The 25232-nt window shown below is 42.9% G+C and overlaps 1 protein-coding gene across 3 annotated transcripts in view; it reads left to right on the forward strand.

Annotated features, from left to right (window-relative positions):
* The window catches only part of ATP8A2 (ATPase phospholipid transporting 8A2), a 3773191-nt gene that overhangs the window by 1069327 nt on the left and 2678632 nt on the right, over positions 1–25232 (forward strand). For all 3 annotated transcript variants that reach the window (XR_011284127.1, XM_069639892.1, XM_069639893.1), the window contains exon 3: positions 16971–17070. Coding sequence is in view for 2 of the 3 variants with exons in the window: in XM_069639892.1 (XP_069495993.1) it covers positions 16971–17070 (100 nt within the window). In the remaining variant the exon portion in view is untranslated. The remainder of the gene's footprint in view (positions 1–16970; positions 17071–25232) is intronic.

The following is a 25232-nucleotide window of genomic DNA, read 5'->3' on the forward strand; positions in this document are numbered from 1 at the left end:
CATCATCGGTTTCAAACGCTGAGGAACTATGGCAACTGTGTCCTTGACCAGCAGAGCTCTGCAGTAGCAGGGTATGGGATGGGAATTCCAAGATGGCAGACTGGCTGAATGAAGACTTAGTCTGGCCCCTGAACATCAGAGCAAGCTCAGGTTAGCCTTCGAGGAGCAGCCAATATCAGCTCTCACCAATTCAATGTCACGGTCAGACACTTGGGTCCCATGTTACAACCCTTTATTTGTTGACACACAGACACAGGGGGATACTGGGGTGGCACTACTATCATCGCCCACTGTGACGGACTACAACTCCCAGCAGTCCAGGAGACATTGCGCACTTCGACTCAAGCTTCATTGTCTTGCTCCTAGAAATCCATGTTCCCCCTTCCTGTAACTATGTAGCATTCCTAGTTCAGGTCTGATATTTGGGTTTGGAATTACTGGAAGCAGACCCAGGCTCTTCTTGTGACAAGCGCCTGAGCAACAGATCAGAGCCGGCAATTTAAGGGAGCTGCAAATCGGAGACCATATATGCACTCCCTTTGTAAGATAAGCCCCCTTGAGATGCCCAATTGATGGCCCTCTTTCCCCCCAGAAGAGTGACTCCATTTAGGTACATCATTCAATCCTTGCATATCTCTCTCTTCACCACGTATAGACTATATATGCTTGCCAAAAAGCAATGGAGGGAAAAATCAAGCCTGGTTATATGTATGCCTTTACCACCTTAAACCTGTGGCTCTTCGGGGCCCAGAAGCCCCTCGTCTACTTTCTCCCAGAGGTTTTCGAGTAAGGCAATTTTTTCCTTTGTAAACCAATTAGGTTTTGATCCATTAAAACTCTGTGGTCAGCTTACACCTATACCCCCTCGTGCAGGAAAGAGTCAATTCTCAATCACCCATGTGAAGTCAAAAATCAGATAAGTATCGGTTCACCATCATTGGCAAAGGCAATGTTTGACTCTTCTGTTAGGTACGGAAAATGCATTTTCCAGGCCCTGGCATTATATACTCAGGTATTTTTACATTTGCGGCCATTTCATGACCAAAAAGGGCGACCATTGCCAGGGTATTTGCATCATGTGATAATTCGTATGGCGTAGGGTAGAAGTATCAGTCTTCAGGGCGATTTACAAGCACAGGGAAAACCTTAAGGCAGGGTTACATTTAGCTTAAAGAGAGTATTAGAAGCGTTAGAAATGAAAAAATGTACCTACTTTCATTCTTGAACTGAAATACAAAGTGTGTTTACCTTTGGTTAAAAGAACCATCTGCAGAAAGATAGCCTATGCCCTCGCTGAAACACATGACTTCCTTCAGTGGAAGGCAGCGGCCATCTTTACAGTGTCCTCACTGAAAGCCATGACGCGTTACAGCTTTGCTTGCATCTTTAAATAACGAGGCGGACTCCCAGTATGTGTTGCTCACTTCGCTATTTTATTCTAAGCTGCCTCTTCCTTCCCTGAGAGTCCGCCTGTACCTCTTCCCACGGAGTCCCCCTTAAATTTCTACCACCGGCCATCTTTGCTGTGCTCTTACAGGGAGTCTCTCTGGAGGCGGCCAGGCCATGTGTGGGTGGGAATATGGCCCAAGCACTTTGCATGAGTTCCATCTGCCAAAACCTTGCTCCTCTGCCACATGGAATAGATTTGTCTCTCCCTTGTTAGCTGTAAAGCACCATCTAGAAATTCTAAACTAAAAAGTAGTTGAGCCAGCACATCCTTGCCGTAGCCATTTAGTGACAGCATTTCCCAGCCTCGCCAGCATCCAACCCCACAGCCTTTCATTGCCGGGTTCGGTGGTATGTAAAATGGGGGTGGCTAGAGGTAACAGGTTTTGATTTAATGTTCTAATAGCTGTAAAACTAAATATTTATGCAACGCAAAGACATGTTTTTCTTTGATTTTCTTTAAAATGTTTAAATTGTATTAGGCAATCATGGAAAGGAAGTGTCTGATCCCTAATGATTTGGCGACGCCCAACCGGACAAAATGTATCTTTTGCCACTGGGAGTCGTCCCCAAATTGGTAGACTGTTTTGCCTGATGCTGTTGGTTCATGCATGCTACCTACGTGACTTTTCTGGCTTCAAAGGTCTATGTGTAAGAGAATTAGCCAGCTGTTACACTTATAAAACTTTGCTTGCATGTAATAATAATTATTATTATTTAGCATTTATATAGCGCTACGAACCCTCAGGCATCTGAGCGCTGCTTATTATTACCCACGGTGTGTGGTGCTCAATGCATATTACTTGTATAATTATAATACTGTTCCTCTATTTTGCTCTTTCCTTTCAAACATCCTCGTGTCAGTGTTCCTCTGTATACAACCACAGCTTCAGTTTAATTTATTGACATGTATTTTTGACAATAAGAAAGCTCAGCGGGTTGACCACTCACTTCTGTGGTCTGTGTGTGATCTGCAGGTTGCAGGGTCGAATCCCGGCCAGGCCAACTCATCCTTCCGAGGTCGATAACTGAGTATCAACTTCAGTTGGGTGATAATTGTATGCACATATGTCCTATGTACGGCGCTTTGGAAAAGCGATATATAAATAAATCATTTTCATTTTGGGATTTCACTGCTTACAAAGGTGCTAAATATTTGAGGTCAATTAAGTATGTATATACTTTGGATTGTTACTTAGAGAGGCTTGGTAAAGTTATTTATTTCGCTGCTTTTTCTCTAGAATGACATTGTGAATGCATTAAAAATATCTGCTTTTTGTGTACTATTTTTTAGGCTTGCTACATTAACATTGGTTTTCTACTAATTATGTTTTTTCTTTTATTTAATTACATGTTTAGAAAAGGCTGAGTCCTGGCACCGTCAGGAGATATAAAGCACCAGAAAGTAACATTTAACAACACTGGGCTGTAAATTTCATTGTTGGTATACACCTCTCTCTCGCTCTCCCGCGCTCTCTCGCGCTCTCTCTCGCGCTCTCTCTCGCTCTCTCTCTCATTTCTGTAACTTCTATGACCCAGATATCACCAGAATAATGATAGACACTGCGTACTTCAGAGGTAAACTCAGCACGTTCCTCATTCTAGTGGTTTCATTCTAATCAATAGAACACAGATGAAAGCACTCTGCCATTGTTGAGAACACAGGCTGTTCACAAAGTCATTTCCAGAGCATGAGTATTTTCTCTACGCGCTGCCCCCTGAACATTCATTTCTGACATTATGTGGACTGTGTGATGACGTACATTTACAGGCTCGGCCAATCTGTTGAATGCTTGCTTTTACGTAGTTTGAGGTGCATATTAGGTGCAGAAAAGAGTAGACACATCACCTGAAAATAGTCCTAAGGCTAGAGGCAGGTGCTCACATTGGGCCAGGCTGATGGAGCACTGTTTGGGAAATGGTGGAACTGTGTATCCCAATCCAGCATCTCCGGTTCTGTGTGATCCGAAAATAAGACTTCTTCATCGTCTTCATTTCTTTAAAAGATAAAGCTTTAGTTCTATGGGTGTTTTCACAAAAGAAAATGTTGTTAAAAGGGAAAGGTCTTTCTCTGTCGATAACCATTCAATAATTATCTTTTATTTCCTCTATGCATATAGAGTGATTTTGTGAAGCCTCTTCTTCTAAATATTTAACGTACTGTGACAGTGTCCGCTGATCACAAATATTCACTCCAGACGACCAAGAAAGTTCCAGGGGTGTTTATTGAACTTAATACAGACAGACAGACTGGCTGATGGATTCAGTGTTCTGGGGTCTTCTGGAGTTTGAGGGTTTGTTGTTAGGGCCGTCCCTCTCTAACTTGACTTCAGAAGCCTTTGCCTCCTCCATAGTCCAGCCATCTGTACCATGGATGTTAGTGCTATTGCCACGTGACCCCTACTGTCTGCTTGTCTGACTTGTCCTGCTGTGTTTGCCCTAAGTTGGTGGATAACTTGAACCCTAGGGGCCTTCTCACTTTCCCTATCCTGGATCATGCCTCCTTTAAGCCGGTGGCAGTCGCTCACCATACACGCACAATATTACTTGTCCTTTCCTACTCTGGGTCCTAAGGTGTTCTCCTCCCATCACGCTTCTGTCCCTCTGATCTTACACTCCACCATCCTATCTCTACCATTTTGATTTTACTTCTCTGCTCAACTCCTTCTCTCACTACCCCCACTACCTCCAATTACCACTCTGCTATTCTCTCTGCTTTTATCTTCTCCTCCTTCCTTCTTATTACTCTGTCTCCTTATAACTACTACCTCCCCGCTCTTACCTCTCCTCCTACTCCACAACTGCTTTTCCCTATTACCTCTTCTCTGCTACATCCACCCCACCCCACCTCACTTCCACTACTGTCTTTATGGCTACTACCACTATCGCTCTACTACTTGACAATCTCTTCTTTCTCTCTAGTTTACTGTATACAGCCGCTATTCTTAATACTTCCTATTGCTATGACCATCCCTCTACCGCTACTACTACTTGTCTACTACTACTGCTTCCCGCCTCTATCTACTTTCATACCACCCTCTGCTACCACTCTTACTACTAGAGCCTACTACCTCCTCCTACTCCACTCCTACTACACTCCCATGCACAAATACTCCACAGACCCCTCCACCTTCTGTCCTCACCCACCAAACCATCCACACACACACACCTTTTTAAGTATCCAACCCCTCCCAGGATTGATCTGCTTCCCTATCTTCAAGAGGGTGTGTTATGGGGAATTGCTTGGAGGGCTCAAAAGGGCTTGTAAGCCCCGCTCCATTTTTGTGTTTCTATGACAAGTAGCTGTGGCTCTTGTGAGGAAGGCATGGTATTGAGCAGTAGATACAGACACAATGGATACAAGTTTCGAAAACCGTTATTTCATATTTTAGTTGGGTTGGTAGAATTCCTAACTGGCCCTAACTCTAAAATGGGAGTAATCTCGACCATTAAACAATAACAAATACGTCCAAGTCAGTCTGGTCAAAATAAAAAGGCCTTTACTAAGAAACCCTAATCTTGCCCTTCACAAAAGGACAAATGTGTGAAGGGAATACAAAAGGAAAATAGTGTCTCAAAAAGAAATGTCAGAATGGCTTCAGTACCAACTCCCTTCCCCAGGTTCAACCCCACGGGCTCTAGAGAGTCTTCTAAAAAAGGAAGGATGGGTGGATGGCACAGTTCCATCAGTCTTGCACATTTTAGCTTACTAGTACAATTCAACTGTTCAATCTTAGGTTTCCAACTTCTGGTAGTTCAATCACTTCTTTAGGCTTCACCTGCCTTGCCATCAATACTCAGTTCAGATTCATGTTCTCCATTTCTCACAGTCCTGCACAGGCTTCCCTCTGCTGGGCTCAAGCCCGTCTCTCCTTCATGGGGGGGGTCCATTCCCCACGTTTTATCTAGGGTATCTTTTCACTGTCAAAGACGTTTGAAACTGCAAGGAACTCACATAGACCTCTGCATGGCCACTTCGACCTTTCTTTCAACAATCCTTCAATTTACAGTCTTCTCTTGAAGCACCAATGCCTCTTGGTACCTGTACATCTTACTCTCTTTAGATTGCCTTCTTGGCCTTTTCCAAAGTTCTTATATTTTGCATTTGCCCTCTTGACATATTCACAGTTCACATATTTCTCTTTACTCTTATTCAACTTTCATTCCTTATCGTGGTTACTTTCATTCCATTGATTTCCACTGTAATATCTTTAAAAATTCATAACATTTCACAGAGACTTTTGGATGTTCGACTTCAACTCGTAAGACCACTCTGTTCCTTTGTATCCTTTCCTTTCAACAATTGTTCTCTTCATTTGCATTTTATCGGCACATGCGCAACCTTCAACTTTCACATTACTTTACCTTTAACACCAACCAGACTTTTGTTGCCCTCTAACTCAATGGTCGTGTGAATTGGATTTCTTTCATCTTTTCCTGCAGCTCAAGGCCCTAAGCAAACGCCTCTGCTGCTCCCTCCCAAACCCGCTCTTCACTTGGGAGGGTCGCGGGCTGCTTTCTGGCAACTTGAAGGTTTCTTTCCTCCACCCTGCTTTTCGAACACTAATGGCTTCCCGAAAGCATGGAAATCTTGCCTGGCTTTCTCTTGATCCTCTCAACTGCCGATCAGCCTGTTGGCCTTCCAACTTCCACAGTCTGATTTGCATTAGCTTCGGAAGAGCTGTTCCTTCTTGTACCCAGCCCCGCTCAAAGTGTGCCTGTGCGTGCCAGCTTATATCTTCACTGGGAGTGTTAATAAGTGGCAGGTGTACATTGTTAGAACTACGTGCCCGACGCTGCTTAGCCTCATTACAGGGACAGGACCAATGCAAGTCAGGGGAGGTAATATTTCTGTCCTCATTCCTCATCTTCCTCGCTCAGTACTGTTGTCAAAATATAGTGGGGAGGAATTATGGGAGTTGTAGTTTCCCATAAAATAAGCAGGGTTATGGTTTAGATGGGTTGTTAAAAAAGGGGGATACCATGTCTCACCATTGGGTTCTTCTCCCCACTCCCCAAGGACCCCCTAGGCAGGTGATCCTCCCTCGCTTGTCCACCCCCAGGGTCGGGATCCAAAAGCGATGGCCTTCCCTGGCCGCCTGAGTACGGGATCCCCGGGGACTAGATTGTGAAACACTCTCTATTGTCATGGGCTGTCTCTAGGCCTTTTTTAATATAGGTTTCCCTGATGGTTTAGCGGGTTCTCTGGAGGACTATTTTTTACTGTAAAGATCCTTGGTGGTTTAGTGGTGGTTGTGTCCTCTTGTGCAAGCTCCAGCTGGTATTGCCACCTTAGCCATGCCTTCCCAGGTTCTTTGCTCATTCACTGTCGCACGACAGCAGTCTTCCTGTGGCTGACTCTGCCCCCCGCTTTCTTGGCCGCAGGGAGCCGCATACATCAAGTGTGGTGTCCTGCCTTATATGTGTGCCGGCTTGCGTAACCCTGCCTCCCCGGTCTTCTGGTGTTGTGTCAGAGCTGCATCCTCTTTTGTGTCCTACGGCAGCACTGCGGCTCTGGTGCTGCACCTTCCCCCACCCAGCTGCAGCCGGGCTTGCCAGTGGCATGGCTCCCTCACCCTGCTGCGGCGTCAGTGTCGACAACATATAAGAGGTACGGAGGGGCCAGGACGGGGCCTGTTCTCCATTCAAGCACGTTTTGGGTCGGATTCCTTCCCTCCCCTGACAGGGCCGAAACCACAGCCCTGTTACAGTAGGCAGAAATACTGGCTCAACACAGGGGAAATGCACTTAATCTGTGTGAAACCCTTTCCCATAACTGGAGCAATTAACACGTGTCTGCCTGTTAAGCCAGAATACCTTTTTATTAGGTTGATTATGAAAAACAACTAGAAACATACAAAAACACAGAACAAGTCCCATGTATCAAATATTAGGTTTGGATGAAAAGAGTATTAAAACTGATATGCAGAGCTAAAGTCCTAGAATAGATTAGGTCTAACATTTGCAAAGTCATCATCAGGTGTACAATCAATGATATTTATGATGTAGGGTCAACGGCAAGTCTACAAATCATGATTGGGCATTCGTTGCCTTTTTCTTCCCTAAAAGAGTCCTTTACGTGCCAACCGCCACTGGGGTTTCGACAAGGAGATTGGACTAATTTGTGGTGGAAGCCTTATATTCAGTTCTTCACTTGATTATGGAACATGGCCTACAACTACAGTCACATGTGGGTATCTCTCCAAATGTGGGTGGACAGGTCACTATGGAGATATAACTGGGAGATTAACAGCTATTCAAGGTTGGATGCTTTAGGGTTGGTTGCTGCTTTAAGGCCAAAGCAGAGAGAAATACCCTGAGGCCACAAAAGGTTACAACAAACATGCTCTGCTATCTGATTTGCCACGCATTGCAATCCTTCACGTAAGTGTCTTTTTTAACGCAGAAATTACCTTGAATCCATTTAAGTCCATCACCAAAAGCTGTTGTTTTCCCATTGCAGAAACATTTTCTTTCTTGGAGCTTGGAGTCATCACAATACAAAGAAGTGTTGGGCCTCATTACGATGTTGCCGGTCCGGTAACAACAATACCGGAAAGCTTGCCGGTACCATTGTTACCGGGCCTGCAAACTATGAGTTCTGCTCGTGGGTGCCTTCCCGCCCGCCAGGTCTGACCTGGTGGACGTACCGGCACTGGCAAGCAGACCTCGACGGATGCACCGGCACCATCCGGAATGGGGAGTGATAAATACTGGCAGCTGGCAATGGGCAATTACTGGGTCCGCCGGGGCTGGAATGCCCCGATAATTGCCCATTGCCGGGTGCCAGTAAGTTCAAGACTCGGCACGGCTACCGCTGGACTCATAATAAGGCCCATTATGTTCTATTATCCTTTTTGTTGTTGATATTTTACACTGAGCACATCACACCACTGCAGTGGTCTTAAAGCACCAAGCCTTTACGCGTACATGGGAATTGTGACATCACCCAGGGTTGCAGGAAGACTGCGGTGTGTGGGGTGAAAAGGAAACTGGGACAAAGAGGGCGGGAATGGGGAACAGTTGGAAAAGTCACTTTGACCAAAACATAAAGGACCTGATTCATGGAACGTTTTCCTATGGGATTGCGCCATTATAAAACACTTCCATGAATCGGGCCCATAGACTTATCTCATAACATATGGGGACATGAAAATATAAGAGTGAGTGACCGTAATCGTTGCAATAAAATGTGTAGTTCTTGTTGTGACCGGCAGAAAATGAAGAAGGGATCAGAGCTCTCCTTAATGGCCAGCAGAATTTGAATGGAGGTAGTTAGTAGTGTGACAATATTATGTTCAGTCAATTTGTGGTTTGTGAGGGTGCAGAGGTGAGAGACAGACAAAGGAGTGATACGTTTGTTGGCATAAACGTTTATTCAAAGAAAACAAGGGAAACACCTACCTAACCATATTACTAAGAGGGGGAACCCCTTCCTCAAACCAAATACTAAGGACTCTGTCAGGGTGTCTGTAAACAGTATATAGTCCACTGTCATCTGTCCAAAATCTATTTACGTCCCTTACCTTATCAACCAAATGAGAAAGGATGCAAGTCTCCTAGCTCCAGAAGGGTTCCCATCAGGAATCCAATTTGGGGAAAAACAAAGTTCCAACATGTGCCAAAACAAAGTTCCAACGTGGTGCAAAACAACCGAAGTTCCAACTCAAAATGTTGATGCCGAGAGAATGGTTCCCTTCTCTTGGTCTCACTCGGGCTCATCACTCTGGTTACAAACACCCGGGGAAATGTCTCCCCTCCCCTGTCTTTCTTTAGGCACATTACAATGTCAAGAGTGCCTTTCTTCTCTTGACTTCTCCCATGCATGAATACAATTCTTTGCTTACTTGGATTTAGGTAACATTACATTTTGTTACTTTGTCTTAGGAAGATTCACCCGATGAAGGGATGCATATATTCCTGAAATGCTTAGCGACTACAGGAACTCCATTTCTCAACTAAAAATAATTGTAAAAAAAGTGGATAATTTCTGTGCAACTCAAATCTGTCATTTATGAAAATATTGTTTGTTAATCAAATCAATCTGAAATTGAAACAGAATTGTATGTGAATGTTAATTAATAAATGTAGGGTCAACTCAACCCTCTTCATTATCAGTACTTTCACACAAAATTCAATAATAATTTGTGAATTTACATAAAATGTTTTTCGTCATATTCTTTTGAATTGTTGTTCCTTGAATATCACGAATGAAACTGATAACTTATATAACACAGCATTTAGGACTTCTCCCACAAGAACAAGAGTGCCTGGGCATTTCCTTGATTTAGCTTTTTTCATATAGTTTCACATATCCCTTTAGACAGGGATATTTGCCTGCAGCACCTGAAATGTATCATAGAAATTATCAATTCATTGAATATAAGGAAGCACAGTTGTGCGTCCCTTCCCCCATGTGTATTCTCTCATGCAGTTCTTGCAACACCAGTGAGGATGCTTCCCTTCCCCTGGTATCTTCTTTTATCGCCTTGCTTTACCTTGCTTTCAAGTCTCTGGGGTATGGGTCCCAAACCCGTAAGGTTCTGCTGTGATAGTGTGGCAAACCTGGTTCACTAGCCTGCATAATACTGCGACTATAAAGATGAATGATGATGATAATCTTCATTGGGTGTGGGTCGCAGACCCGTCTTCCTTCATTTCTTTCTTGGGGGCTCGGGAAGGTTTCTTTACTTCCCAGAGTTTTCCTTCTTCCCCTGTTTAGCTGGGTCAAGGTATCCCAGAGACCCCTTCTTCCCCTACCAACCGGTACGGTCACTCCTGTACCTTTAGGGTATATCCTGGTAGTCCTTGGTTAGTCTTTGGGTGTTTCTGCTTCAGGTTTGGACTTCTGCAATCATCCCCCTTTCTCCGGTGTGCTGCGGCAGCTCCACAGCATGCGGTTCCCCTGGGTCCCCCAGGGAGCATTAGGCTCTCTGTCATATCCTTTTGAAAAGAGATTCTCCTGGGTTCCCCCCAGTCCTCAGCACGTTGGCGGCATGCAAAGGTTTCCCCCTCCTTCTGACATAGCCTCTGATCCACAGCCTCTTCTTCTCCTTCTCCAGCAACACCTCCCTGCTTCTTGCTCCTCCAGGGAGGGCGTCTCCCATACTTCCTGAGTCTTGCTTCCCTTTTATATTGGCTCTGTCCAGTAGGAATTGGGAAGACATTAGACCACTCAACATGGTTTTTATTGGTAATCCTCATATCTGCACACTTCTGTCATCACAGTACTGAGCTTAAGACTCCCTTGTGAGTCAATAGTTTTCTTCCTCATCACAGTACCGGGAAAGGGATCTTCAGTTGGGTAACTCCTAGTCTTCCTCATCCCATTACTTTTTAAAGGGACAGAGTTCTTGTGCAAAGGCCCCCCCCCCTAGCAAAAAAGGGGACGACATGCACAGATTCATCACAGGGTCCTGCAAGATAGTTTGGGAGAGCCTGTCACAGCTTGACATGGACCTGGAACAACATTTGCCATTCCATAAAGTAGGTTCACTACTTAAGTGGAAAGAATGTTCCCCTTCTAAGACCATGATTATGAAACACACTTCCAGTGTTTCTACAGTCCCTCTCTACCCACTGTATCTTCTGCAAACATGTAAGGAATGACAGTTCTCTAGATTATCACCACCTTCCAAGGGAACAGAAAGCACATTTTTTAAAATATTCATAAGGGAGAATATGTCTGGGATCAGTCCTCCCAGGTTCCCCACCATTCACCACAAACCACTTCATAGCCTAAATAAAGAATTGCTCAATAATTTTCATTTTGGTTTGTGAAAAGCAAGATAAGTAAAAAAGTGAAACGGGGAAAAGAGAGTTTAGCCATCCTAATTCCATTTCTAGCAAATATTACACAAATATAAATATATCTTCTCTCTCTTGACATTGCTCGGATGGGGAAGGGCTCTGCACCAAATTTGGGGGAGGTACTTATCTTTCTATTAGAAATTCATAAAACCATGCTCCTATATTGGATGGGTAAACCAATTTCCAGTGCATTCTACATTGATAATATTGCTTCAAAAATGTATTAATAGTCACTGTATTCATTATTAAAAACAGTGGACAATTCAAATTGGATTGTATGTTATTGAAGAGATTTGGGTGGTCATAATGTATTTTTTAAGTGATTTAGTTGTGGATTTGGTTGTGGATGTATGTTATACAAGGCGTCACGAGATCGCTGGTTACCTTTTCTTCCTGGGGAGTAGGACGGTGAGGCTGCCAGTCTGTCGGTGAATCTTCGCAAGATGAAAAGGGCGACGAGAGGTACTGATCCAACACCCTACTGACACCAAACGACAGGATTGTGCTGAACCGGCTCCCAACGCCACAGGTAGCACTTCTCTGATTAATGTGGCGTCAGGACAGTGTAAACACTGACATAGAAGGCTTGAAGTAGTCCGCTGCAGAGCTGGTTGATGGGTGGTCTGATCTCCAGAATATTCTTGAATGATGGCGCGGGCACAGATACTAGCTGGGCACAAGACCAGTAGATGACTGATGGGAATTGGTAAGCTGAAGGCTGACCCTCCAGGAATTGAAGGACAACAGGAAGAGAGTGGAATCGGGAACTAACCACACCAAGACCGACCCCAAGACCAAGGAGGGGGGGCAGATCCAGGGAGCACAAACAAGACCCAACCAAGGAACCCCAAGAACCAGGAACTAGGCAGGGGAACAGGGAAGGAAGGGACCAAGGGCTGGACAGAGACCCAAGGGAACAAGGCAGAAGCACGCTAGACACACGGTGCAAGGTTCAGGAGAGAAAAACAGGAACTAGGGACTCAGACAAGGCAGGCCCCCGGGAGCGCAATCACAGCCAAACAACCGCATTGAGACATGATGTTTGCCTGTCTGCGGAGGCTATACATAGCCTGGGGTCAGAACGAGGCTTGGAACGCACACCTCGGTCTCTGCACATGCGTGGAACATCGAATGCTGACGTTCGCGCATGCGCAGAACATTCACGATGGCAGCGCCCAGGAAGCCGGGAGACCGGACCACAGGAAGCTAACGGAGACGCCAGCAGGGATACAGCCTCCAGGAGGGAGACTGCCGGAGTCGAGGACCCCGACCCCCTGGACAGGTAAGAGGCGCGGGCGGCGTGACAATGTATAGGTAAAATTAATTTTAAGATGTAGGTAATGTCAATTCAATAGTTCAGTAATTCCTAAGCATAGTCCAAGTTTTAAGTTTTGTTTTATAGGATAGTTAAACTATGATCCTAGCAGGGCTCTCGGCCAATAATGAACCTGGACCTGCTGACACAGGAACTCCATTATTTCAGTTTCCATTAGGGTGCCCTTCAGGACATATTTTATGAGGAGCCAAGGTCCAAAGGTGACCCATTTAGAGCAACAATTTGACTTTGAAGCTCGGCAAAAGGAGAACAGGCCTTATTCTTCTCGGGTCATCACACTGTAGATTTGACCTTTTCGAGTGCGAGTGACTCCTGACCGGCCCATAGAGTCAGAGCCCGCTCTTGAATACTTTAAGATGAGATAGCTGCACCTTGAGGTGGAAGGGGTGTAGGAATCCTTACACACCAATCAATAAGGACAACTCAATGGTTTGGCAAAGGGGGAGTCCGTTTAATGACAAGTACAAAAAACGGGGAAACATGGAAATCAACAGTGATGCGATAGCCCGTCTCGCTTCAACTCCCAATGATCTTCATTCAAACAGTAACAATTATACCCAAAATTCATCATCATTGACGTGTAACACTCATAAGGTTGTCATGCAATTCTATTGGTTGAAAAAGGTAACTTAAGTATAGGTGCTATATCTGTATATGGTAATGGAGTGTGAGGATTGGATAACTCTTTATTGGGTGGGCGTCTACGCCCTTCCCTCTAAAATTACTCATGTAGACGTCACTAAAGTATGACGTCCCAATGGTTCTACTATCTATAGGACCCTAGATTACTTGGCCCAGCGTGATTGGGTTGGCTACAACCCCAAGCATAAATCTCCACTTTAATTAGCAGCATGCAGAATGGACACCCAGATACAGGATGCTCCAAGATTCACCCAGCCTCCCTTCCATCAATCAGTACGTTATTGCTATGTGTCAATTAGTTGGCTGTGGTTGGCTTCGAAACTGTAGCTTCTTGTCAGGAAAAGTTATGGTATCTTCTGGTTTTGGGTGACATCAGACATTCGTACCTCTTCGCGCTTGGCTGGTCACGTGTTATTACACTGTGAATCGACTTCATTTTCCTTCTACTTGTGCATTTAATTCTCATTTTCGGCCGCCACCTGCCTGGGCCTCCTTATCTCAACCTTCACGGGGCAGACTGCTCTGCTCCTTAAGTTTCGATTCTCCGAAGTTACTTTCCGCCTCCCATTCTTGGTTTGACCTAGACTTCCCAAGCGCAAGCTGCTTCTTGCTGAGTTTCGATTCAGCCCTCTCTTCTTGCTTTGTGCTGGAATACGAATCCTGGCCTGTTTGACCCTTAGTAACCTGGTTTAGTTCTGCTTTTGTATTAAGTGGACTCACACTTATGTAATGTGCTTCGTTGAGGTAGATATATAGTTGGTGCTTGCCGCTCTATTCTTCTACTAAGTATAGCAAGCCACACTGGTCTCTTAGTTTCTTGCGATTCAAGAATATGTACAGACATTAGCTGGTTGAATATTTTCATCCTGCGTTAGTTTAAATTTCTATCTGGTTCAACATCGCCTCTCCTTCTAAGTTCATTACATCCTTTTTCATAACATTTCGTCTTTGTGTGTCATCTTTTGGTTGACGTTTCGTTCATCTGTCCGGGCCCTTGTGTCATCACCATTCTTCTTCAATTAAGGCCTTTTCAGTTTCTTCTGGGACAGTGTTTAAGCAATCTTCTTTTCGTGTCCTTTGCAGGTATGGTTGTCTCAATGGATACCTTACTGCCCGTGGTTGTCTGGTTATGGGCACTTCAATAGGTATTGCTCTTCTGATGGGCACTGGGCAGAGCCCTAGTGCGGATCTCTGCTGGTTTAATTGCTCATCATACATCACATACCTCAGTGTGAAGTTTCCTGGTACTTCAAAATGGGCGACTGGAGTGCAGGTTATATTTGGGACCTCCTCTAAAGCTTTATGGAATCTTAAGGTATATTTATTAGAATATCTTCTCTGGAAATTATTTCACAATGGTGGGCGGGGGTGGGGGGTGCTCATTAACTAGGAGGGTCTGTTACACAGGGCCTTTTGTTCGTCGGTGAGCCGAATGGGTTTTCATGAGAGCGGACATCTTCCTACTCCTATTGGTCCAGCCCCAAATCTCCTGGGAAATATTAACCTCCCCCAAATGTGGTCATGTATGCAGGGCTAGAGTGAAGAAATGAGTTTGTCAGAGATTTCATTATGAACTTGCCAACATTGTCTAATCTAATTCAAAACACTATATGATTTTATATGCATAGAGGACTTACTAACTTCTATTGTAAAGACAAAGCGCAAGCCATTCAAATAAGATTTCAATTACTTCATTCCTTTGTGTTAAACATGTTCTAAATAAAAAAAAACATTTGCAATTAAAACACTGCCAATAAAATGGAACTGTGAGGCTACATTTTGAACACATGCCAACATTTTAGTTTATAAAATGACAAACACATAGGCTGGTGTTGTCTTCATTAGTATAATCCTAGTTAAAACTGCACTGGTTTTCTTTAGCTTTCAGCGCATTGTTAGAATGTGACAAAGCACCACTTTAATGACTGCAGCTAGTATCGCTTAGCTAATATTTTCAGTACTTCTAGTTGTGGGTTTAACACAGTTAAACATATTCCTGGTGTGTAGCAAACTCTGCGCCATCTGTTGGGTGTGTCTCTCATGGTAGCAAGTAGCTGCCTCCTGTAGGTGTACTCTTTTTGTGGTAACGGAAGCAAGAATCATAGCTGAAGTGAAGCATTCTTTCAGCGCCTATTACCTTAAATTGAGGAAGCCTCCATGTCTTTGGTCAGTGTTATCATTAAATCAGGCAACACCTATCTCTTTGCGTTATTTGTGCGATATATCTCCGTACAGTTTGCCCATATGCACCATACTTGATAGCAGCAGTGCAGTTTTTCGGCTCATTTTACTTTAGTGGAACACTTTTGGGTTCCATTTATTTTAACAATGTCACATCGGCATGTTTGTAGAGTGTACCACTACTTGGCCTGGGGAGGAGATTCTTTTGGTATTGAGCTAATCAGGAACACACAGACCACATATCCCCTCTATTTGTATAGCTGGCAAATGACAGCACAGATTAGCCAGCTATGGGGCATACATACTCAACATACAGCCATTTTGACAAGCCAAAAACATGATCAAAGTAGCAGCCAGCATCAAACACTTTGATTGCCTTTGTTTTGTGTGAATTTTCCATACAAATGATTTCAAACATGCATATGGTCCCATATCGCAATTAAGGTGATGGTTTGTTACACCGTTAACATCGTAATTATCTCAATTGTTGATCAGCTACTGATTAATTTGTGGAGGTTGCAGATGGTCACTGGGAGTAGCCAAGCTTAGTATGAGAGAGCCAAGGCTTGGATAAGCCCATGCAGCCGAGGGCATAAGGAAGTGGCCAAAGGGAGCTGTTCTGAGCGCTAGATGACGAGATCATAAGATCCTTAGATCGCTTTATATTTGCTGCTATAGAGGCCTCAACCCCCTGCTTAAAAGCTGTAAAATAGGGTATGATCAGGGACTGGCTACAATGAAAAGTGAGATGAGAAACCTCAGCTGGATTTGGTCTACATTCTGTTTAGTCAGGAATAGTGTATACCATCAAATAATTTAAAGAAGAAGGAATGCTCGTTTCATAAAGTATCCTTTGGCTGAAAATGCATCGATTCACAGCTTAGTAACCTGTAACAAGTCGGTAAACCACCACAATTATCAGCCTAATTGGCTAACAAACTTGCATCTGATTTAAGTGAAAAAGTAGTTAATCAAAAAACAAGACTGAACAGAGTCCCATAGCTTGTTATTCTGGCAGCTGCTCATTGCAGAACCCAACGCCTCTTCTGATCATATCAGCGAATTGGAAAATTAAGGCTTCCTATGCCGAACGTTAACCATGCCCAACAAGGCTAATAAAAAGGCCAATCCTTACACCAGCCCAGCCTATAACAGACATATTCAATACCTCCCTGTGCAGAGGTATAGTCCATGAAGCAGTCAAATGTGCATTTTCTTTGCTAAAATAAACTCTATAGTAACCCTAAGAAAATGACCACATTTGATTGTTCTATTTCTAACATTCCATTCTTGGCCAAAATAATTGAAATGCTTGCTACCACACAACTCTTGGAGTTCAGTGAACACGGCAAACGTCTCATTGCAAGGGGTGACATTTATTCTATGTGTTTCCAGAAAAAGCAATATCGTGTGCATCATGACTGAACTGGTCTTACGTTTGTAGTGTTTGATTTCTGATGTATGCTTGCTGTTTAAAATAAACAAACATGATTGCATTATGTGTGTGCATAGATAGATAAATAGTATGCTTAAAAATCTTCTTTTGAACCCACAGCACAGCCAAGTACAGCGTCCTAACATTTCTACCTCGATTCCTGTATGAGCAGATCAGAAAAGCCGCCAACGCTTTCTTCCTCTTCATTGCCTTATTGCAGGTAAGCCTTTCTAAAGTATTACAGTACACCTTCTTATAAATGTATAAGCAGCGAATTATCTTTGCTCTCCGGATTACTTTCCTCATCGTTTCCCACACTTAGCAGTTTAAGGACCATTGGAATGGTTGAAAAAAAAAAGAAAATACAAAGGACAAAATCTGTGAGAATGATACTGTTGCTGTGGACATCCTACTAACACCACACAAAGTCACAGGCTCTAGTGACGGCTCTTCATGTCCACCCCACTGTGCAAAATGTTAACAAAATCCAAAGACTAGGGAGCCGGGCATGCCCTCCATAATGCCACTGCTTTTATCCCGATCTATCTATCTATCTATCTATCTATCTATCTATCTATCTATCTATCTATCTATCCTCCATCAGTATCGAGGTTTATTAGGATAGTGCAGCATATTCTTCTGCATTCTGTGTAAAACACTACAAATGAAATAAGATAGTGCTGTCCGTTTTGACTTGCCACGCTACAGACCTTTCATGTAATGCTAAATTACTTTTTTAGTGTCTCATATTCTGATGGAAGCCTTCTACAGCGTATTAGATATTAACAGCAATGTAGATTTTAGGCCACTCTCTTTGGCACATGTGCAATCAATTTAGTTGAAGACTTTTGTGGACATGTAACTCAAAATTGTATGTTTTATTGGTAAATCTTTGTGTAACATTTTGCGTTCATTATTAGGCAAACATCCATAAGGCCTATTTATTCGAGAATAATGCTTCATTATGAATAACGCTTTATACTGAATGAAATGTTTGTTTTTCTCAAAAAATATGTGTAAAAATAAGTCATCTAGAAGTTCATTTGGAATGCTTCAGTAGGAGTCAGACATATATTTCTGAGAGACATTTTTTTTTAATATGTAGGATCAATGACCATATTCTGTATTTTATTTATATTGTTCCTATTTTGGGAAATACTTTGCTAATAGTTTGCCATGCATCTTGGTTGGGTGCTGAAACTTTTCTCACTCTGTTAATTTTCCATGTGGATGATGGGAACAATCTGTGTATGTATTTAATGTCTAGAAAGCAAGCAGAACTGTTTCAGGTTTCATGTATGCTTAGTCCTCCCAAGTAGGCACTTCTGCACAAAACATTTTCAGGCCTTTTTCTGTGCGAAATGAAAAATAAACACTTGTTCATATCCGGATTGGTAAGGGGCATCACCAGATTGTTTGAATTTTGCAGACGACAACATAGTTGTTGCTTAATACATTTCAATATGAGCAACATAAATGACAATTTACTTGTACCCATTTATATGTCTTACCCAACACTGACCAGACTTTTCTCCAACCCAACCCATCTCCAACTTTACTCCATGATGCTTTAATGTCTTAACTTTGACAACAGTGTCAACCAAGACTAGTCCAGTGGCCGAAGTGTTTTTCATTTGAAAGTGGATCAGCTTCCCTTTTAGGAAGAGGTAGCATGCTCCAAAAGAGAACTCCTTCAAATTTCAATGACTTACTTGTAACTTATATGAGACGCAAGACGGAAACAAATTTCAAATATGTGTACCACATTTGTCCTGCACTTGGCGTTGTGAAGCAATTATCATTAAACATTGCTGGTAAGTACTTCTGGTAGAGCCGAAACTTTGAGGGGAAACAGGAATGCGGACTGAATTGTGAGTTTAATTGTACAATCCCCATATTTCAATGGATTTAAGGGTGCAGAAAAATTCTTAACCAGTCCAGTGTGCAGAAGAGCCTAAGTTGTGACTAGATCATTCTATCTGCAGGAGAACAAAAAGCAGCTCCTTACTCCTTACTCATGCCAAGGAGAGAGGTTGATTTTCCTCAAGGAACGGATTCCACCCTCACAAAAGCAGATACAAATTGGTGTGCAGCAGAGAGCAGGTAAACATTCAGAACTAATAAGATGACTCGGTACTCAACAGTTCACATAGGCAGGGTCCAATTCGGAAAGAACAACCAGAACCTATAACCACTTTATAGGTGCAGGTTACAAATGTCTAAAATGTATCTGATTCAGAGGGAAAAAAGCAAAATATGCCTCTTTATCCCGATGTACGAGGCCCCATAAAGTAGTGGAAGTTCTGCTTCCGTTTGTGGATTGGGAGCATTTTACTGATGTGTAAATTACTCATCTAAAGTGAGGTAAAGTGCTGCTTTCCTTTTGTGAATAATTCCACTGCCACACTGATTCTGTCACCAAGGCAACACATACATCTCCCGTCATTATACATACTGGTCTTAACACGGTTTAGGATTCTGTTTGCTTGATTTGGATATTCCAGGATGCTTGCAAATGGGTGAAAAGTTTAATCACATTTGTCTGAAAAGTTAGTTTTCTATTCTTGTAAAGCTTTGTTATGATTCTCTGAGAACTAGTGCAGGATGTTTTTGAAGTGCTTGGAACAGGTATTTTACCAAATTTTCCAATATTTGCTTTTTGGTAAATCAGATGAATGGAAGTGGTGTGTGCATGTGGATTGTATTTGCTTAAGTGCATTATGAAAATTAGACACGCTTTGAGTGCATCTTTTTAATGTTTTCTTTTTTTAGTTTTTTCTGTTGTTCTTCTGTGAGGAATTGTCACCTGGCAAGGGTGTAGCAGTTCTGGCTTTTTTTTTTATTTTTTATTAAATAACAAAATGATGCAGGTAATTTCATCTCTGAAAGGGAAATCTGCTGACCAGATTCTCCTTTAATAGGCTCCATGCTAAAAGCCTAGTGTGTAGTCAGTATCCTGATTGCAGAGCCTTCTCTACCAGTGGCACAGAGAAGTGTCGGAGGTCACAGGTGCCCTCTTGACAGCTGCGGTGACAGCCAAATATCTTCAGCAGAGGGTCCACATTTAAGATATGCACCCCTGTTCCAAAGACTGCTTAACTCTGGGCATTCTGCCGGACACAAAGTTGTCATGCCAATGGCTAAAGACATTTATTAAAGAAAAATGGGTTGGGAAAACGCCTCTGTGGCCCTATTTTAAAGAGGATCTTCCCTACCTAGAAACCAAAAACTAAGGATCTGTCTATGTCAGGATGTCAGTAACTGGAAAAACATCCGTGTGTCCAAACGCCCTATCTTGACCCTCACACTATAAACAAAATAACAGAGTACAAAGAAATGTTGTAGAGGAGCCAGTGGACATGTTATACCTAGCTCACGCCTCCCTCACCTCCGTCATACTGGAACAGTAGGAGAAGAGCCCTGTGTGCGACACCATCATCCCAATACTTCATCGAGTGTATGAGAGAAGATATGCACTCAGACAACCGTATGAAATGTACCTTCGGGTGGAAGGATGTCTGCACAGTATCTCAATATTGCTCCTCTATGACATCACTCTGCTCTTGTCAGATTTCACTTAAAGCTCTATGATGTCATAGAGGACAGATACTGAGACTCACTGAAATGATATGCAAATATGCAAAGAATAAAGATGTAACTGAAGTAACAAGAGAAAAATGCAATCGAATATGAAGAAATCGTATGCATGCAAAGAAGATAAAGTAACCTGCTGATTACTAAATGTATACACGCAGACACACAAGGTAGATGACATATAGAAACTTGCTGCAGAGGAAAGTATAACATGGCTAAAGCGCCCATGATGGAAAGATGGACGTCAGACTCGTATTAAAACCAATCAAGCTACCTCTGAGACAGACCAGAGCTGCAGAGTAAGGAGACACTGGAAAAACAGCTTGTGTGAGGAGTCTATTGGCTTGGGATAAAGCATGCTATTTCAAGGAATAATTGTAAGGCAAAAGGGGAGTCAAAAGGATAAGCCATGTACGTAAAACATATTTCTCTTAGATTATGCGAAGGAGAAAACCTCTGCAAGAGCCAAATATTAGACAATTAAAGATGGGGAAAGCCTATGTAAAATGGAGTGAACAAGTGTCCAGTGGCTGAGAAGTGTAATGACACGGCACAATTAAATCGAATAGCAGTAAATAGAAGGTTGAGATGGATACATTTGTGGTATCCTCACACGTGATTGAGAAGTTGAAAATGAGGGCTAATTATTAAGCCCAAACAAAGATAATAATGTGCTTACACTCCCTTGAATGTCCCAGACCAGAGAGCAGGCTTCAAAGTCAAACACAAAGGAGAAGCCTTGGCTTGGGGCCTGACCAATGAGAGATGATGGAATAATTGGGAAAGTGTGGAGCAGTCTGATGTTGCTTGCAGCACCGGAGTTTCTTTTTTGCTTACTTGCTGCTAATGAGCCGAAAGTCCAAGTTTGTGAAAGCATGCCAACGAGTGTCTATGTAACAACATGCTATACAATGTTGCATAGACCAACCCGCTGCCATTTGTTCTGCTATAATCAACATTATACGTATTTAGACATAGTTCGAGGTGTTCCCACCAGATCAGGGGCAGCCAATGAAGTTAATACTTATGTATACTATAGGTACATATGTTCCCCTAACCAATACCTCCCTTCAAGAGGTTTTTGTTTGGATGACTTCATAAATGACACACATCAAGTATATCATTTTTGTGTAATCAAATTTGGGTGGGTGAGGGAGGCATGGTAGACACTGATGCAAGAGCTGCACGTTTCAAAACCTTTATTGATGGTTTAAAAGGTGTTGGAAAACTCCTATCTTGCCCTATAACTAAGATGGGAGTATTCTCGACCATCAAACAAAAGACAATCAAACAAAAAGAAAATACAGTCCTAGTTAGTCCTTAGTCAAAATAAAATGGCCTATACTAATAAACCTAGTAAACTCCCCTCCCCACGTTTTGTAGCACGGGGTAAGGTGACACACTTGGGCCTTCAAACACACTCTAGATTCGGACACAAAGATGCAGTTCATTTTGTGGACCAGGGCCCACTTAGCCTTCCCCAAAGTAACTAGTTTATCCGCTGGACCTCTCTGCTTTCTCTCACTCCACCCCAGGTACCCTTTTAGCCTGTAATACAGTTCAACAAAAGTTTGTTTCCTTCTGGTTACCACAATTCAGTACAGGTTTCCGTCCGCTGGGCTCAAACCTTTCAATCACAATTTGTGGGGGTTCGCTTCCCCAAGCTTCAATCACACCTTTATAGGCTTCCCTCGATCAGGCTCAAACCTCCTTTCACTTTCTTTCCACTGTCAAAGACTTTTGAAACTGCAAGGCTTTTGCTCTTACCTCGGCATGACCACTTCGACCTTCTTTCCTCAAACCTCACTTTTTCTCTCATACAGCAAGGCCTCTTGGTAAATGTAGTTTCGAGCACAGTACTTATTTATTTCAAAGTTCAAAGATTCCTATCACATCCATGTTTCCCTCTGCCGGGATCGAATGGGGAATCTTCTTTTGCCGGACCACTCTACTACTTTGTTTCTTTTTAATGTACAGTTCTTTACAATGCTTTGCTCTCTCTAGCGTCTTATCAGCACACGCGCAACCTTCATTCATCATATACTGTTGCCGTCAATTTTAATTTAACACAGACCAGACTTTCATTGCTTTCATCAACTCACTGGCTGTGTTAATTCTTTTTCGTCTTTCGCAGTTTTGATCCCAAAGTCAAGGCTGATACCACAACTGTCGCTGAACCTCCCCAACTCTGCCGTTCACCCGGGAGGATGGCTGGCATTTTTAAAACACAAAAGAGGTTTGTCTCTTCTCTCTGGCTGGGCTTCCTTGCGCAACCTTGAAGGCCCTTTGGAGGTAACAATCTCTCAGCAGGGTGTCCAAGGTTTGTGCGTACCTCGGTTCCATCCCTCGGCCTGCCGCTCTGCCCCATCTGGTTTGCCATTACTCTGGAAGAACTGCTCCTTCTCGTGCATTGCCTTGCTCCAAGTGTGTCACAGTGTTCAACATTTTAACCATGTGGGGAGAGCTAATAGGTACCAGGTGTATGTTATTCAGATCAAGTGACTGACCCTGCCTGATCTTATTAGTTGGACATGTCTAGTGTATTGCATGGGTGGTAATCCTTTTAGTCTCAGACCTCCTCTTCCTCAGCTCAGTGTTTGTGTAGGAAAGGGGGGACTGGAAAGTTGGAATTGCCTATAAAATAGAATGGGACAGAGGTATTTGGAAAGTGGGGATACCAAGTCTCGCCATCAGGTGTTCCTCCACCACTCCCTGAGGACCCCTTACCCAGGTGATCCTCCCGCACTTGTCCACCCCCAGGGTCTGGATCCAAAGGCGATGGCCGTGCCCTGGATACCCGAGTAAGGGATCCCCGGAGTCTAGGTAGTGAAACACCCTCTGGTTTTTCACATACCCTTCCCCAATGTGGTGCAGACAGATCTGTTTCACAGGGGTACCGGGAAAGAAAGTCAACGTTCCCCTAGTCTTCCCTTTTGATGTTCCATCGTAAAACAGTATGGTTGCAAGTCCCGGAACCAACGCATAATTCGAGGGTTAGATTCTTTCCTCTGACATATCCAAACTAAGGGAGAATTATCAGTAATAAGGGTACATATCCTTGCCAATAAGTAGTACCTGAGATGGAGGATCGCCCATTTGATGGCAAGGTTTTCTAATTCTAACACAGAGTAGTTATTCTCTCTGGGAAATAGTTTGCGACTGGTAAATAATATAGGAGGAGGCATAAAATAAGCATTGTTGCATAGCAATTTGTTATGCAATTCTGTAGGTTTCTAATTAAATTAACACTTGTGTAGCACCATTAGCTATTTAAGGTACCCTTTTCAATTAAAGCACTGCTCACCTGAATTCCTATTTGGCTCTCAAGGCTCTCGCCACCCTCTTCTCTGTTCACTGCAAGTTCAATGGGGCTAATGTAGAGAGAGTGCAATAGTACTCATGTCCTTCACTCTTAGGGTGCAAACGCCTGTTTGGGAGTGCTAGGCAAGATTCTTTTTCAAACAATTGAAAACCAGAAGTAATCTGGATGATACTTTTACTAAGCTAACTATATCCTCTTTGGAAAATATATATTCCCTTTGGCAAAGACCAGTATGTGTAACTTAAATCGCATTGTATCAACTTTTCTTTGTTTTGGGGGTGCGTGGAGATGCCTCACGTTGATGAGGGAACACTTTGGAAAATGTACATTATCACACGGCCATCCGCTTGTAATGGCAAATCTAGTTTCGGACCTGACCTGCTGGTTGCATTTATCTCTGCAACTGGTGGCCAACGCATGAGTGGTTTTATACCAGTTATGCTGAAAGTGAGATGGCAGCAAACTAAAATATTGCACCTAGTTTAACCAGTTAGCTGACTGCAATGCCATCTACTCTGCTTAGTCTCCTTCTTTCCTCTTACATAATGATTACACAAGGCTAGCTAGATATTTATGCAAATGAATGATCAATAGGTCTATCCAAATTGTACATCGACACATTTACTGCAATACCTCACACCGTAGTTAGCCTGCAGAGCTCACCTGTTCTGATTATGATTGCATTATATATCAGCACCTGCGGGAAAGAGCTGGCCAAACTGTTCTCAGAGCCTTTTTCATCAAATCTACTTATTTGTGTCCATTCATTCAGCTAACCTTTACACACACTCAGCCAGAGCTTGCAAAGTCCACTCTCCCACTTGCATAGTCCAGTAGATTTTATGAAGAGCAAGTACCATCTGCAGGGGGGGATGTTTGAAACTTAAATGTAGCATTAACTTTTTTTGCAGTACATGTCAAAGAAGTTTCACTGCACACCTGGCTTCTGGGTGGCAGCAGTGTGCCAAACAAAGTGGGTTTGTGGTAACATGCACCATTTTACAGAAAGCGCATTTACATTTTTCATCACTCCTTGGTATGGATTGAGTGCATTTCTTTTAGGTTGAGTAGGTAAACTAAATTACTGGAATGTTAAAGAATTTGCAAGGCATGATTCGTCTCACTAATCTTACTTCAGCGGTACACAAACATGCTGTATTGATGCTCATTTGATGTTTTGGATCCAAATAACATCTGGTGACATTAAAAATATTAGTACAACATTGCTAATCAAATGGGTGAGTTTGCTAATCAAGAAAAGTTTAATAAGCAAACTCTGCTTATCAGTTTTTTTTAAACAAATGTATGCCTTGTAAAATGTTACAAGCCATCATGTATTTGAGACAGTACAACTCATAATCCAGTCAGGAAGCATCAGTCTGTAAAACAAACTCTTTTGAGAAGTCTGCCACTTTCAATATGGGGATCTGACACAATGTTTGTTTGAGGATGTTATAACAAACCTC

This window comes from Ambystoma mexicanum, chromosome 7q (genome assembly GCF_040938575.1).
Source record: "Ambystoma mexicanum isolate Mex_15411 chromosome 7q, UKY_AmexF1_1, whole genome shotgun sequence".
NCBI lineage: Eukaryota > Metazoa > Chordata > Amphibia > Caudata > Ambystomatidae > Ambystoma > Ambystoma mexicanum.